A 14,836-nucleotide genomic window follows, 5' to 3' on the forward strand; every position below is an offset into this window, starting at 1 on the left:
TAAGACAGTCACACTTAGTGGGCTTACAATTTATGCCGCATGGCAGAGACGATTACCTTCGTCGAAAATCTTGTCCCTTAACTTAAATAAATATTTGTATATTGTATGAAGAGGAACGCTGTATACAGAAACGTTCAACCATAAAAAAGTTTAAAAGAGAAAAGATTATTATCACGTGAACCGTTAACTCTTAATATTAGAACAATATTAAAATTTTCAGTATTTTTGTATTAAAATGTTATTATAATTAAAATTACTCATTAAATGGACATTAAAATTTTGAGTTAAGAAATTAATTTATCAGTTTATTATGAATTTTTTTGTTTAATGCTCATTTGTTTTAACGTCTTTGATGAGAAATTGTTTTAATTCTCATTCTAAGACTTTTATATCTTTCTTTTTCATTAATTATCATGTGGTGTTGTGTGGCCCCGCACTTGCCCGCAACAGTAGTAGTGACTGCTATGACCTGGAAATTACACAAACTCTTAAGAAGGGTTTAACTCCCTTTTTATTCCACTTTAGAAGTTACAAATGCGTTCACTTGACGCTCACAAACTACGCCGACCCGGCAGTTAAATAAAAATAAGAAAGTACAACTAAAAATGAATAAATAACAAGTCACTCCCTACGAGGCTCTATAAACGTGACTAACTTAACCGCGTTCTAAGATACAGCTGAGATTTCAGCAAACTTTCTGAATAAGAAATTGAAAGATTCAACTAACTGCCGAAGTAGGCACACAGGCCGAAACGCGCGGTTTTTAAATTTCTACCTAGCAACATTCACGCTCGTGAATCAAGAAAGCACACCTACAAACTCGTTTCCCTTCTATTTAACTCAAAAATACTTCCGCTGAAAATTTGAATACTTTGCGCGTTCTACTAAAATTTACATACTCTGGCATTGGCAATTCCAGGGGAAAGTAAAGGCTTGACAAGATAGCTTAAACTTAAAATAAATGTTAGTTAAAATAAATATAAACCCTACAATCTTTTCGTCTTCTACTTTCATTTAGCCACGCAAATGTTTAAAGCCCTTTTCCAAAACTATTAGAGATAATCCTCTTGGTCTTTACCATAATCAAAATTATCGGTAATAAACCGGAATCTTTAGAAAAAAGAAGTGTATAATTTGGTTGTTTTGAAGAAGTTATAAACTTTGTCCTTTTGTTTAGTTTTGAGACAGATGATATTCAGTTTTACTAACAATTAAAGTTGAATTAAGCGCTTTCTCTCTTCTCTTTGATTCCCGCCAAATATATGAAAATGGAGATGACTGTATAAACGAATCTAATTATGCTACAATATGAAATCAAATGAGAAAACATAAAAATATAATTATGATTAAATTGTTAGAATTTTAAAATTAAAGGGTACCTGTTTTTAATAAGTTTTTCGGATATTCCTGTGAATATTGTCAGGCACAAATGACTTGTGAAAATATTATAAATTTATTTGTCAAAACAGTGGCAATTTTATATGAAATGGAAATTAGGCTCTACGATTTTTCAGCGAATTTTCCAAATATCCTTTTAAACTTTAATGAACATGTACTGTGCTTTTGAATAATGTCAAGCCACTTCGAAACGATACTCAAAATCAGCTCAAAATGCAGTTTCTCAAAAAAAAGATCATATCCGTGGATTCTGCTGCACTAAAATTGACATCATCTTTAAAACAGTTATGCACATATCAAAACATGTGGCAAATGGTGAGTAACTTTCGGTCTATGCAAACCAAATGTGAGAAAAATTGATACTTTTGATAGTGAGAGTTTTAATTCCCAAGAAAAGATGTTATTAAAAATCTTAGTGTTAGATATCATTTTTCAAGTTTTGACCAAGATTTATTTTATCGTGGCTTATCGAAGATATCTAGAGGGTTTTCGCAGCCATGGCATACTGCTAAAACTCTAGGGGTATCAGGTTCAATGTTTCTTCTAATCTTCTTCGGGAACATACAAGGACCTGACTAGGAACAGAGAGCTTACTAAGGCTATGTTCACTAATTGTAGTAAGTAGACAGGATACAGACGAAGGGTATGCAAACCCCTTTATTTTTCTTTATATACAATGACTTCCGTACTTCGGAATACAATGACCCTCCACTCGGGGTCTAACGCAAAAGATATCAAAATAAAACTAAACTCTAATTTAACTTTAGAATAATATACGTGGAAGATTGGCCTTATAATAACAGGAAGCGTATGTAGCACAGAGACTGTGAACACTACAATACGTTTAATTTATCAAGAGGATTAAAACCTCTGGCCTGGAAGGCAAATAGCAACTGCGTAACTTCTAAGGTAAGCGGCCTGCTTCGAACTCACTGCTTCCTCTCTCTTGCTTGGCAAAAAGCCACAACTTAAGTACTTGGCGTTCGCCAGACAAACTTTGCATAAAATCCTTCACGCTTATAATTCTGGCCGGAAGTAGAAAATAAGAAGTGATAGTAAAAATTTAAAATAAAATAAACGTTAGTAAAACTTAAGATCCTTACATACTTCCCGCCAGAGTTAATTAGTTTGAAACTGAGGTCTAAAACGACCTTGTTGAAAACTTTTAGCTCTAGAATCTAACGCGAGGCCAATCTTTTACAATCATAACTTCGTTAGAAACTAGAAAATTTAAAAGAAAGAAATTTGTTACAATAGCAGCTCCCAGGATATACAACAATCTTTTTTTTTTCATCTGTACTGCATCTAACCAGGAGCTTTATTCAATTCTGGTTCCTTCCAGAGATCTGGAAGGAAAACTAGTTTAATGAAATGTTACACAATGACATTGCAAATAACATATAGAATATACTTCTCTTAACATTTTTATTTCATTCGTGACTATTTTAATTATCTCTCCCCGTGCTCTCTGACATGTGTTGTAAAAGAACACCAAACACGAATGTGTTTCTGTCTACGTGTGCCACACTTCCTCCTACAATCAAAACACTAACGTGTTAAAATTCAACATAACGAGACCTCTTAACACACCCTACTTTCAACTCTAACCCTGAGGTACTATTCTAAAAGTGGCTAACTCTAAAGTGTAGCGTCAGAGAGCCTAACTACATCATTCAACCTTTACCACATATTCGCCATGATTTAATCTTTACAGTCACACGAATAACAAATTTTTAACATTACTTTCACTTTTACCATATCACGGTATTTCTTAACATTTAAAATAACAGTTCACATGTATATAAGAACATATCAACATGCCGTTAATTTTACACATTTGAAAACATACATCAGTAGTACATTGTTAACTTCTATTCTTTTCAAAGCAAGTGCCAATTCTTTCTACATTGAAATAATACTACATTTCAAAAAGTCTTTCAGACTAAAACTTCTTTCTTGCTAGAATGTTTTAAATAAAATTTATACAATAACTTTTTACAATATTTAAGTCTTTACACAACGCTATTATACATCAACTTTAGTTTTACGCACGAGTAATTTAAAAACATAATACGAAAATCGGTCACAACTCATTTCTCGCCCTTTTGGCGATAAAGGTAGACCTCGCATGAGGTAAAACTTCTTGAAATCTGCCACTTGCAGTAAGAATGAAAGATTAACTTAAGTTTGCAAAGTAACATAAAATTTTACTTATCTTTGTAATATTCGGACATCCTTTTCTGGGCCCAGTCTTTAAAGGTACTGCAGATATTAGCCTGGTTTATCCTCCTTCTTGTACGGGCTCGCCCTTCAGTGCTTTCCTCTGGAAGCTTCCGTTTTTCACCAGTACGGCCACCCTTGAACACCTTCCTTTTCTCCTCTGCTTGTGGTCTTGGCCGTTTGAAGGCAGCTGGTCTTGGCGGAACCGGGAAACTTCTGTCGTGATCCTGCTTGGACCTCGTTGTTGGCCGTTCAAATTTTTCTTGTACTTTTTCCTCCGCCGCTGATGGCCCTTCCGCAGTTCGGCGACTTTTGCTGCGGAGAGTTCTGTCGGATGAGTCGATCTTCCGTTTTAAAGCCGGGTTATAGTTGACGTCATTTCTCCTGGTCCTCTTCACATACGTCGTCCTTCTCCCTTCTTCATTCTGGGGGTGTTCGTGAACTCTGTTTTCTGGACGGTGGAACGGCTTCTTTTTCTTTTTACCTTCAATTTTTCCGCGGGGCAATTTTCTTTTCACTTGCTTCTGTCTCTCATTGGCTTGCCCTTGTACTTGTCGTTTTCCCACCTCTGGAACTTGTACCTGCGGTGTCTGCCGTGCCGGATCCTGCAAAAGATCTGAAAAGATTTGCATTTTATTACGATCGAAGTAGGGCTTAATTTGATCAATATTTGCGGAACAGGTTTCACCATTTCTGGCCTTTAACACTACAACAGCGTGAGTTATTTTTTCTATGACATATGGTCCTTCAAATCGTGGAAAAAATTTGGCAGTTTTATCTTCTGGTGCTGAAGAAAGTGAATGCTTAATTTTTAATACTTCATCCCCTACTTTATAAGTTACTCCCCGTCGTTTCAAGTCATAATACAATTTTTGTTTTCTCTGTGCTACTTCAGTATTCTTTTTTGCTTCTTTAATTAGTTTTTCTATATCACCCATTTTAAATTCTGGGGCTCTTTGTTGCACATAAAATAATTTATCTAACGGCGTTATAATCTTTCTGCCTAAAAATAACTCAGCAGGAGTTTTGCCCGTTGTATCATGTTTTGCGGTCCTAAGGGCGAAAGCAAATTCATTGACATAGTTATCCCAGCTTTTATGAAAATTTTTAACATAACTACGGATAATTTTCACTATATTTCTGTTGACCCGTTCCGCTATATTTGATTGCGGCCGATACGGGACCATTTTTAAATGACGTATGCCCAGTTTTTGGCACGTCTTCAAATATATTACTTACAAATTGAGGACCATTATCCGATATAACTTTTAGGGGCGCCCCGTATTTTAAAATATATTTATTTAAAATAGAATCGGTAACTAATTTCGCGGAGGCTCGTTTTAAGGGAACAATTTCGGTCCATTTACTAAAATGATCAACCATAACAAGGAGATAGCGACTTTTGTTTAAGTGACTTTTTGGGAAAGGGCCCAATAAATCGATGCCAATTATTTCATTTGGAAATTCGGATTTAATACTATTTAGAAACCCGGTCGGGCGGAAATTAATATAATTAACGGCTTGACATGTTGGGCAGGACTGGACATACGCCCTTGTTAACTTTTGCAGTTCAGGAAAGTAGACTGCCTCGCGTACGCGTTGGATAGTTTTTCGAATACCAGCATGAGAAGCTAAAGGGCTGTCATGGAGCTCTTGCAGGATATTTAATCTAAGACTAGCTGGGATAACAGGTCGAAATTCGTTGTTGGAATTCGTAGTTTTTGTATAAAATAATAGACCATCTATTAGTTCGTAATGGGCCGCCCTATTTCGTATCGCCACAATATCTTGGTGGCTAAAATTTTCAGGATCCTTCAAATACTCATAAATACTTCCAAACTCAGGATCCTTACCCAGTTCGGTTATTACAGTTTCTCGGGAATTTATTGTACACGCTGTAAGCATTGCAACTTTTACGGTATTACCCTGTTCGTCTAATTTAATTCGTGATAGGGCATCTGCTACGATATTTTCCTTTCTGGGGGTATGCTTGATTACCAGATTATATTCTTGCAGCTTGAGTGCCCATCTTATTAACCTTGGGGATAAATTTTTCCCTGAGTACAATCTAGTTACCGCCGCATGATCAGAATATACTGTTATCGGCGCCTTTCTAAAATAGACTCGGAACTTTTGCACTGCTAACAGAACTGCAAGTGCCTCTCTCTCGGTCGCGGAATAGTTTCTTTGTGTTTGATTTAAAGTTCGGCTAAAAAATGCCACGGGCTGCTGATTTTGCGAAAGTACCGCTCCTACCGCATAATCCGAAGCATCCGCTGAAATTTCTAAATTTTCATCCTTTTCAGGAAATTTCAACACAGGGGCTTGCGTTAATGCTTGTTTTAATTTTTCGAAAGCACTATTGGCTTCGGCCGTCCACGAGAATCTTGCCTTTTTCCTTTTTAATTTTAACAATGGCTCAGCGATAGCCGCAAAATCTTTTATAAAGGACCTATAATATGAACAAAGTCCTAGAAAAGAAGAGAGCTTCTTTGCCGTGTTTGGAGTCGGATACTTTTGTACAGCGATTATTTTTGATTCATCTGTCTCGATCCCTTTTTGCGATATTTTGTAACCTAAATATTTTAATTCAGGGGCTGCAAATTTGCACTTTTCGACATTAACTTTTAGACTGGCCTCATTTAATAAAGAAAACACCTGTCTTAAATCCTGTATATGTTGGTCGAGATTATCACTAGTAATAATGATATCGTCTAAATACATAAATGTGGACTTTCCAAGAACAGGTCTTAACACAATGTCCATGCATCGCTGAAATGTTGCTGGGGCCCCAGAAAGGCCAAACGGCATACGCAAAAATGCATAAGTGCCAGACTTGGTTATAAAAGCAGTCTTAGGCACGTCCTCAGGCCTGACCCCTATTTGAAAATAACCATTCGTTAAGTCTAAAGTCGTCATAAATTTGGTTGATTTTATGTTCCTTAAAATTTCTTCTATGATCGGTAACGGATATACCGGATATTTCGTTATGGAATTTAATTTACGGTAATCAATAGCGAATCTCCACCTTTTTGGATGCTCCAAAGGATAATCATTATTTTTCTTACATAAAACCACCGGGCTAGCATAGCTACTTGAGATGGGCGTTATGATCTTTTTACGTAGCATATCGGTAATATGCCATTCTATAATTTTTTCCTTATTCTTATCATACCGGTATGGTTTTTGACGAACTGGCAATGCATCTCCGGTGTCAATACTATGGTTAGTAACCTGAGTAAATCCTGGAATATCACTAAATAAGGAAGCAAATTCACTTACCACTTGTCGGATTCTATCTTGCTCGTCATTAGGCAGGTGGTCAAGACTTAACCTTGGCGGTTCAACCTTTTCTACACGCACTGGTTTCATTGTCAGCCTAAGGGACGCTTCATTAAAATCCAGTGTAGCTTGTGCGTCTGAAAGAAAGTCTATTCCTAGGATTAAATGTGCTTGCAAATTCTTTACTATAAAAAACATCACCTTTACTTGTTCGTCCTTGATACGGATATATAAAGGTACTTTACCTACGCACTTACATTCTTCTCCTTGCGCCGCTAATACTGTCGTATTATCCGCATTATATATGCGGTATTTGCGAAAATACTTTCTAAAAAAGACTTCTGCCTAACAGGAACACTGCGCGCCGGTATCCAGGAGTGCGGTGGCCGGGATATTATTCACCAAGACTTCAATCTTCGGAAGAGTCAAATTTTTCACCATTACTGTATTTAACTTGTAGGAAGAGGGATTTTCGTGGCCTTCGGATTTCCGCACCCTCTCGTCAGCAGAAATCCGTTTTAGTTTAAATTATTTTTCCTTTCCGTGCTTTCCTTCTTTCTCCACTGGCCTTGAGACTTTTTTCCTGGGTTGCTATTGAACTGTCGACGTTCGCCGGCTGTTTTTGAATGCTCGGGTTTCCTTGCCCACTGATTCGCTTTTTCTCCGTAGCCGTATGCTTGATTTGCTGTAGTCTTGGCGTACCAAATTGGTTTCGCTGTTGATATTGGCGTCTTCTTTCGACGTCCGCCGTTCTTCTACTTTCAAACTGGATTGCTAGCTCAAATAATTTTTCCAGTGTAGTCGGATTTCTCAATTCAATAAAGTCTTGCACTTGGGGTAGTAACCTCGGCAAAATCACATGAATTATTTCAGGATCCGGACGGTTTCCATACAAGAGCTTGAAAACGTGAATTTTTCTTAAAATAAAGCTCGAGAGGTTTTCGATTCTTTGTTGATATATGCTAAAAAGTTCCGTTTCTAATTTCGCACGATCCCTTACAACAGGGAAGGCTTTTAGTAGGGCAGTCTTGAAATTTTCATAAGTATAGGTGGGACTTCCTGCTTGACCCAAGAGACTTCTGCCGATACATTTGAACCAGTTAAGCGTTTGGCCCCTCAAAGCGCTGGTAGCTAAGGTAACTTTTTGAAACTCGTGCACGGGGTAGAGCATGAAGTGGTCATCCAATTTTTCCAAAAAACTGGTTACCGGTGAGTTTCCATTAAATGTTGCTTCTGGTTTCATCGAAGCGCGCATGGTCTGGACGATGTACCCAAATCCTTCCAGGGAGGCAGCTGGCATTTCTGGATTCTGAGCTGTTTCTGCAGGCAGCACAGGTTCTTCTTGAAACTCGGCCATGGTTATTCTTCTTCGTTGGGCGCCACTATCAGGTTCAATGTTTCTTCTAATCTTCTTCGGGAACATACAAGGACCTGACTAGGAACAGAGAGCTTACTAAAGCTATGTTCACTAATTGTAGTAAGTAGACAGGATACAGACGAAGATTATGCAAACCCCTTTATTTTTCTTTATATACAATAACTTCCGTACTTCGTAATACAATGACCCTCCACTCGGGGTCTAACGCAAAAGATATCAAAATAAAACTAAACTCTAATTTAACTTTAGAATAATATACGTGGAAGATTGGCCTTATAATAACAGGAAGCGTATGTAGCACAGAGACTGTGAACACTACAATACGTTTAATTTATCAAGAGGATTAAAACCTCTGGCCTGGAAGGCAAATAGCAACTGCGTAACTTCTAAGGTAAGCGGCCTGCTTCGAACTCACTGCTTCCTCTCTCTTGCTTGGCAAAAAGCCACAACTTAAGTACTTGGCGTTCGCCAGACAAACTTTGCATAAAATCCTTCACGCTTATAATTCTGGCCGGAAGTAGAAAATAAGAAGTGATAGTAAAGATTTAAAATAAAATAAACGTTAGTAAAACTTAAGATCCTTACAGGGGTAGCAAAATTCATGGTAGGGGAGGTAACGATTTCAGAGGAATACTGATTGTCTGAACAGTGCCAAACGAGTGAAACAACCATCCGGAAATCTCTTATGGATATTCATACGACTCCATCTTATGTTCAGAAAATATGATTACTGAGAAAGAGCAATCAGTGGGATGCTGATTTCTGTAGTTTTCTGAACGATTTTTACCATAGTTGTAGAGAAGCCGCTTTCTGAAGGTACAGTAAGGGAAGGACTATATGCAAAAGGCCACGAACGAATACCAGAATTTGTGTCTCATTCAGATGTAAGGCCAGAGTAGCTGGATTAAATTTATGCTGTCTATTTATTAGCTGAACCCAGGCATAAGGGACCAAAATTCTCTTCACATAATCCTCATTAGTGTTAAAAATAGAAATAAATGTGCAAGACTCTTTAAAAATAATAATCATGTAGCCAAATAAAGTATATCGCTAAATTTCATTCTCTGGCTTTTCATTAAGACATCAAAGTGACCTTCTCATGTTTAAAGTACCGTGCAGCAGAAAGATATTTTTTTGTTAATTTTCTTTTGATCTGTGACTGTGATCTCTGACATACGACTGAGCTGTTACTTTGAAAATATTGAGTAATATTGATTCCGGAATATTCTCCTGGTCTTAGTCCAATCGAAACTTCTTCGAAATGCTTTCAAAGCTGTCACCGTTGCCCATCGGCCTCTTTCATCTCTTACCTAAGTACTATAAAGCTACTTTTCTCAAGAATGGCAGTCACTGACCTCTGCTGCCTTTGAGCACCGAACAGAAATCAAAGATGTAGGACTTGCATTAAAATCGTACGAGCCTAAGATCAGGATTACCTTTTAACCGACCCTTTTTATTTTTCCTTTCAAATGTGAGTATATGAATGTTATTTCATATAAAGTAAATTTTAACGGTTTCGAAAGTCATCAATAGTTTTTATTTCATTGTAACACATTTGAATGAACAACTCAATTAACAATTGCCTTGTGAAATTCAGAGCATATTAAAGCATAATATTAAACATTATACCTAATTAGTGTTATGCTTAATGTTTGCAGTGAGCAATTTACATGATGCTTCATTTAGAGCGTCTGATTTAGCTTTTGAAGTTTATGTAATGAAAGTGTATATCATGCTAGAAGTGGGAGAGATTAAACATAGACTAATTTCTTCAATTGTTGTTCAGCACCAGCTTCTCTTAGGCAGTAATTCTTTGATGTAGCTGTATCCAAAAAGAATTTATTTCAGTTATTTAAGGTAAAGGACAGTTTTCTATGCTAAATAAGTCATACAGGAATATCGGCTTTAAATGTTGATGAGAATAATGTTAGTTATCAGTAAATGCATGTCAGTATAATATCTTATATATTACATTTTTGAAAAACATGTCATTTAATTAATGAGCGAATTACCTTGCAAGATGGTTCATAAAATACAGTATCCTCAAAAGCCTTTGATTACTTATTTTTGAGTCTATGATTCCCACTTGGGGAATTTTTATCATATAACCGTATTTCCTTTATTGTTAAACTCCCCGAGATCAGATCGTTTTTCTAATATCAGTTTCTATTCTTTTATTACATCATTAGTATTAACATTTATTATTTATTTTCATATTAAAGAGGTATAATAAGCGTGTTTCTTTTAAGTTGGCAGTGTATCATCGCTGCAGTCCTCTAAGCCTGCCTGCACTGTGAGTGTTCACGTACCAGATGCTCACTCAGCTTCATCTATAGGAAGTACTAATAGAAATGCCTGGGAAATTTCTTCACTTCAAAAGGAAATTGAGACCCTCAAAGCGGAACTTAGCCGTGCGCAAAGCACTATCGTCAGTTTACAGGAGCGTGAACAAAAGATGAAATGCAGGTAATGTAAAATTTGACCTTTTTTAAATTCATTACATTTCAGACCACAGGTACTAAATGTTATTCCATTTTTTGCAATAATTTTAATGAAACTTAAATTAATTTTTATGTGCTCTTCATTTTTATGTGCTCTTCATTTGTTAAATGCTCTCTGGTAAAAAAAATCCGCGACATAAAAACATGTTAGGTAACTATGAAACTTAACGTGAGTAATCAGGAGACAATGATGAAAGTGATTTAGCCTGGAGAGCAATCAAACTGTTTACTGTGTACATACAGATACCGAACGTGCATTACCGCCTCTGCAAGTAGTGCTTGAGGGCATACCTCCTGGTATAATGTCGTCCTTCAATATTTGAAGCCAATATTCTTTAATTACACAGTAAATTGGGAAATTTGAAAGCAGCAAACCCATTATTAGCATAAGTAGCTATAAATGATGTCATAAATTGTTCCATACCTGCACATCTGTGGAAAGATTTGGATATTGGCAGACCACGTGAGGTTGTGACATTATATGCTGACGTCCTGTAGAGGTATTCTACGTATAAGAGCGCTGCTGGAAGACGGCTCGTAATAAACGGAACAGATTTAACAATGCGACATTTCCAAAGATGGACGGAACATAGTTCCACTAAAGTATTACGAAGGATAACTGAAGATAACAGGGTAACAATTGTTTTCCAAACAATAACGACAGGCATGATATATACATACACTCCTCAATCACGTGGAATGAGCGTCAGTGATCAGAATCCCTCCACACATGAATTTTCCAGTTATCTTAATAAACCGAAACCTGATTCATCGGAGAAGACAATGAGACACTTCCCATACATTCCAAGTCTCGCTGCCATGACACAAGAATAAATGTTGCACATGATAACTTTCACATCATACTCTGGAGAAATTTTTGTCACTGCCCTCATGGAGATTATACACGCCTTACTGAAACCATTTTAACATCTGCTAATAAATTGATAAAGCCAAAATATTAACAGCAGATCTAGGCAGATAAAAAAGAAGCTGCCAGCGCCACTGTCAAACGTTCTGTGTCTAAAACATTCAAAATCCTCGTCTTAAATACTATTTAACCTCCTTTGCATCCCAGAACGAGCTAACGGAAAAGAGAAGCTATAGTAAAGATCGAAGTCATAAAATCTAGGTAATTAACGCAAAATATTTTACGAGCGTAATGAAAATTTTGGATTATTGAAATTCGAACAATCGACGATCTACTTTTAATTAATGAATTAGACCTTTAGTCACGTTGTTAATGTATTTGAATTTTAGATTTTAAGAAGATGGGCGAGAAAATTCCTCCACACAGTGTATTTACGACATAAAATATTATATATTTATTGCATTTATACCTTAAAAACTATTTACGATGACAATTAGATACGTTCATTAAATACTTTAAACGTATTTTTATGACATTTCAAGTTATTAACTAAATTAATGAGGTAATTTTTATATAATTTTATTCAAAATTGTTTTTCGTAAAGAGTGACCGTAAAAGCGTTTTTTTTTTTTTTTTTTTTTTCATAATACTACTTAAATATAATTTAAAACGAGCATCAAAATTCCATTCAAATAAAGGACTTCCTACCTTTTTTTTTTTTTTTTTTTTTTTTTTTTTTTTTTGCATCGATCGCTTTTGAAAGAACGGCTTTCTTCATCGAGCTCCTTACTCCAAAATATACAGAAAGCAACATAATCAATACAAATAATTGCACATAAATAAAGATAATAATTAGACTAAGAATATGAACAAAAGTTTGGAAAAATGTTTTATTGGGTCTATGTTTCGTTATTTTTTGTATAAATGTTATTTTTAATTTTAAAAATATAAATAAGAAACAAATCTACACACTCTTAATTTACAGATCCTAATAATTTGATTTTAATCAATATGATGGTTGCGCTTGATGCATGGATGCAAGCTTCTAATATTTATAATAAAAAATTTAACTTAATTTTTAAATCGTCTCGTTCAAAAATATTCAGCCTGTTTCTTGCTTTTTGTAATAAATTATTAACTTAATTAATACGTAATAAATTATTGACTAAAGAATTGCTTCCGATAGGTGAGAAGATGGAAAAGTCAATAATGTTGGTTCGGGCAACATCTTTTATTTTGGGATATTTCTTTCCGATGATTTTAAAATCCAAAACTTAGCCATACCCGCGCGTTTTGAATAAGACTTGTTTTTGAACATCCTCCTTCAGTGCAATCAACTCTTCTTGCATCATAATTTGATGCTGAGATATATCTCAGTTCAACTATTCTATGAGTTCTCAGGGTCTTGGAAGCGAATATTTAAATATTCTTTTAAATTTTAACAAACGGCTTCTATGTATACATCTTTTGGGGAAATCCAGTCTTTTTCGATAGAGAAGAATCGAATTTACTTATGAAAACAATCGAATTTTTTAGATTCAGTGTCGATAGAAATGAATCAATTTTAGAACGAGGATCAAAGACAATCGTTCTAGCTTCAGTCAGACTGCATGTCTCTTCCTTCCAGCTTGTTTTCTGTGGCGTTGAACAGAGAACACATACCAACAAAGACGAATACATATTTTTTAATTTTATTAATTATGTCATCATAGATCTGTCAACTTCAAGGAAGAATTCTATCACATGTTAAAATTATCTATAAAAAGATACAAAACGTTACCCTTAAAAAGCCAGCGTACCTCCGTTCGAAGAAGCAAATTCTTGTAACTTTCATCATTACGGTCACACAGTTACGCAGAAAGACGGTTATCCAAAGCTTTAGCTTTAATAGCTATTATTGCTCGGATGCGTACCATTCAAAAAGTGCAATTATTAAATAACATATATATGTGTGTGTGTATGTTTAAAAAATATTATTGGCTTTTAAAATAGAATTGCCATCCAGATATGACAGTGGTTAGTGATGCTGTCTACCGTACCGAAGGACCTGGGTTTGAATCCTGGAAAAGGCATGAATACTGGATTTGCAAATGTTTAGTTTCTGTGCGGCCATGACAGCATTGAGATGGTGCCGAAGGTGGCTAGCCGAAATTTCTCTCGAATGGATAGATTCTCTCGAATCCCGATAGGGAAAGAGAGGTGGAGGACCCTCGGACCCGCTTTACCGGGGTGCTCTCCTTTAAAACTAGGAAAAGTTGTAGGTGTTGAAAACTCATACCGACGGCAGATAGTCTTGCATATCTTCGCACGATATAATTCTTGCGCTTGCTCTGATTAGGTCAGACAATTGAGAATTAATAATTTTAGTACATATACAATATACTATTTCTCTCATAATTGTTTTATGTGATTTCTTCCTTACTACACGATATAACTTAATATCAATAAACAATCAATTATCAAATTTATTATTATTATTATCATTATTGTAATCAATGAGATCTTGATTATGCCGATCAATTGCCGGCGCATATTCAACTATCGACCCCCACTCAACTTTAATCATCATTATCAGCCTTAGTTCATCAACCCCCAAGGAGTCAATACCATCTTCGTTGTGAACCCCCCCCCCGATTTAAATTATGATACTTTTAAATAACATAATAATAAAAATGTAATTAGGTAGTTTTTTCCGTCTTCTGAATTCGTTGATTCCTTAAAGTGTTTGAGTGTTTTTTTTTTTTTTTTTTTTTTTTTTTTTTTTTTTTTTTTTTTTTTTTAAATGGTTGACACAATTAACATCATTTTTTGCACATGGAGGAAATTATGTTTAACGTGCACTGTTTCATTTATAAAATTCTCCATAAAGGCATCTTCTTTGGTAGATATTTCTCTTGAGCTTAAACACAATTAAGCAGCTTTATATTAAAAGAAAACTCAGTACTGATATTGCTTAAACAAAGTTGCCCTATTATGCCAATTTTTGTTAATTATCGTCTACAGTTATTCAGTTCTTTGAAACTGAAATTGTTTTGTTCTTTTACAAGATTAATTAGTCTTTCAGGAAGAAGGTCTTTGAGCCTTTTTAATTTAAAATTCTTGCCAAACTGAAGTTGAATTTTCCCAATTTTTAAAGTATTTAGAAACTATTTCTCAAAATAATGAGATTTTAAAATGTATTTTCCTTCT

At 35.4% G+C, this 14,836-nt stretch overlaps 1 protein-coding gene across 1 annotated transcript in view; it reads left to right on the forward strand.

Annotated features, from left to right (window-relative positions):
• Window positions 1-14,836, forward strand: part of LOC118186078 (uncharacterized) — an 87,897-nt gene that overhangs the window by 47,381 nt on the left and 25,680 nt on the right. The window contains exon 4 of the mRNA XM_085808754.1: window positions 10,528-10,744. Coding sequence (XP_085664880.1) covers window positions 10,528-10,744 — 217 coding nt within the window. The remainder of the gene's footprint in view (window positions 1-10,527; window positions 10,745-14,836) is intronic.

This window comes from Stegodyphus dumicola, chromosome X2, assembly GCF_044657685.1.
Source record: "Stegodyphus dumicola isolate Sdum_Otavi_A_Nest chromosome X2, ASM4465768v1".
Lineage (NCBI taxonomy): Eukaryota > Metazoa > Arthropoda > Arachnida > Araneae > Eresidae > Stegodyphus > Stegodyphus dumicola.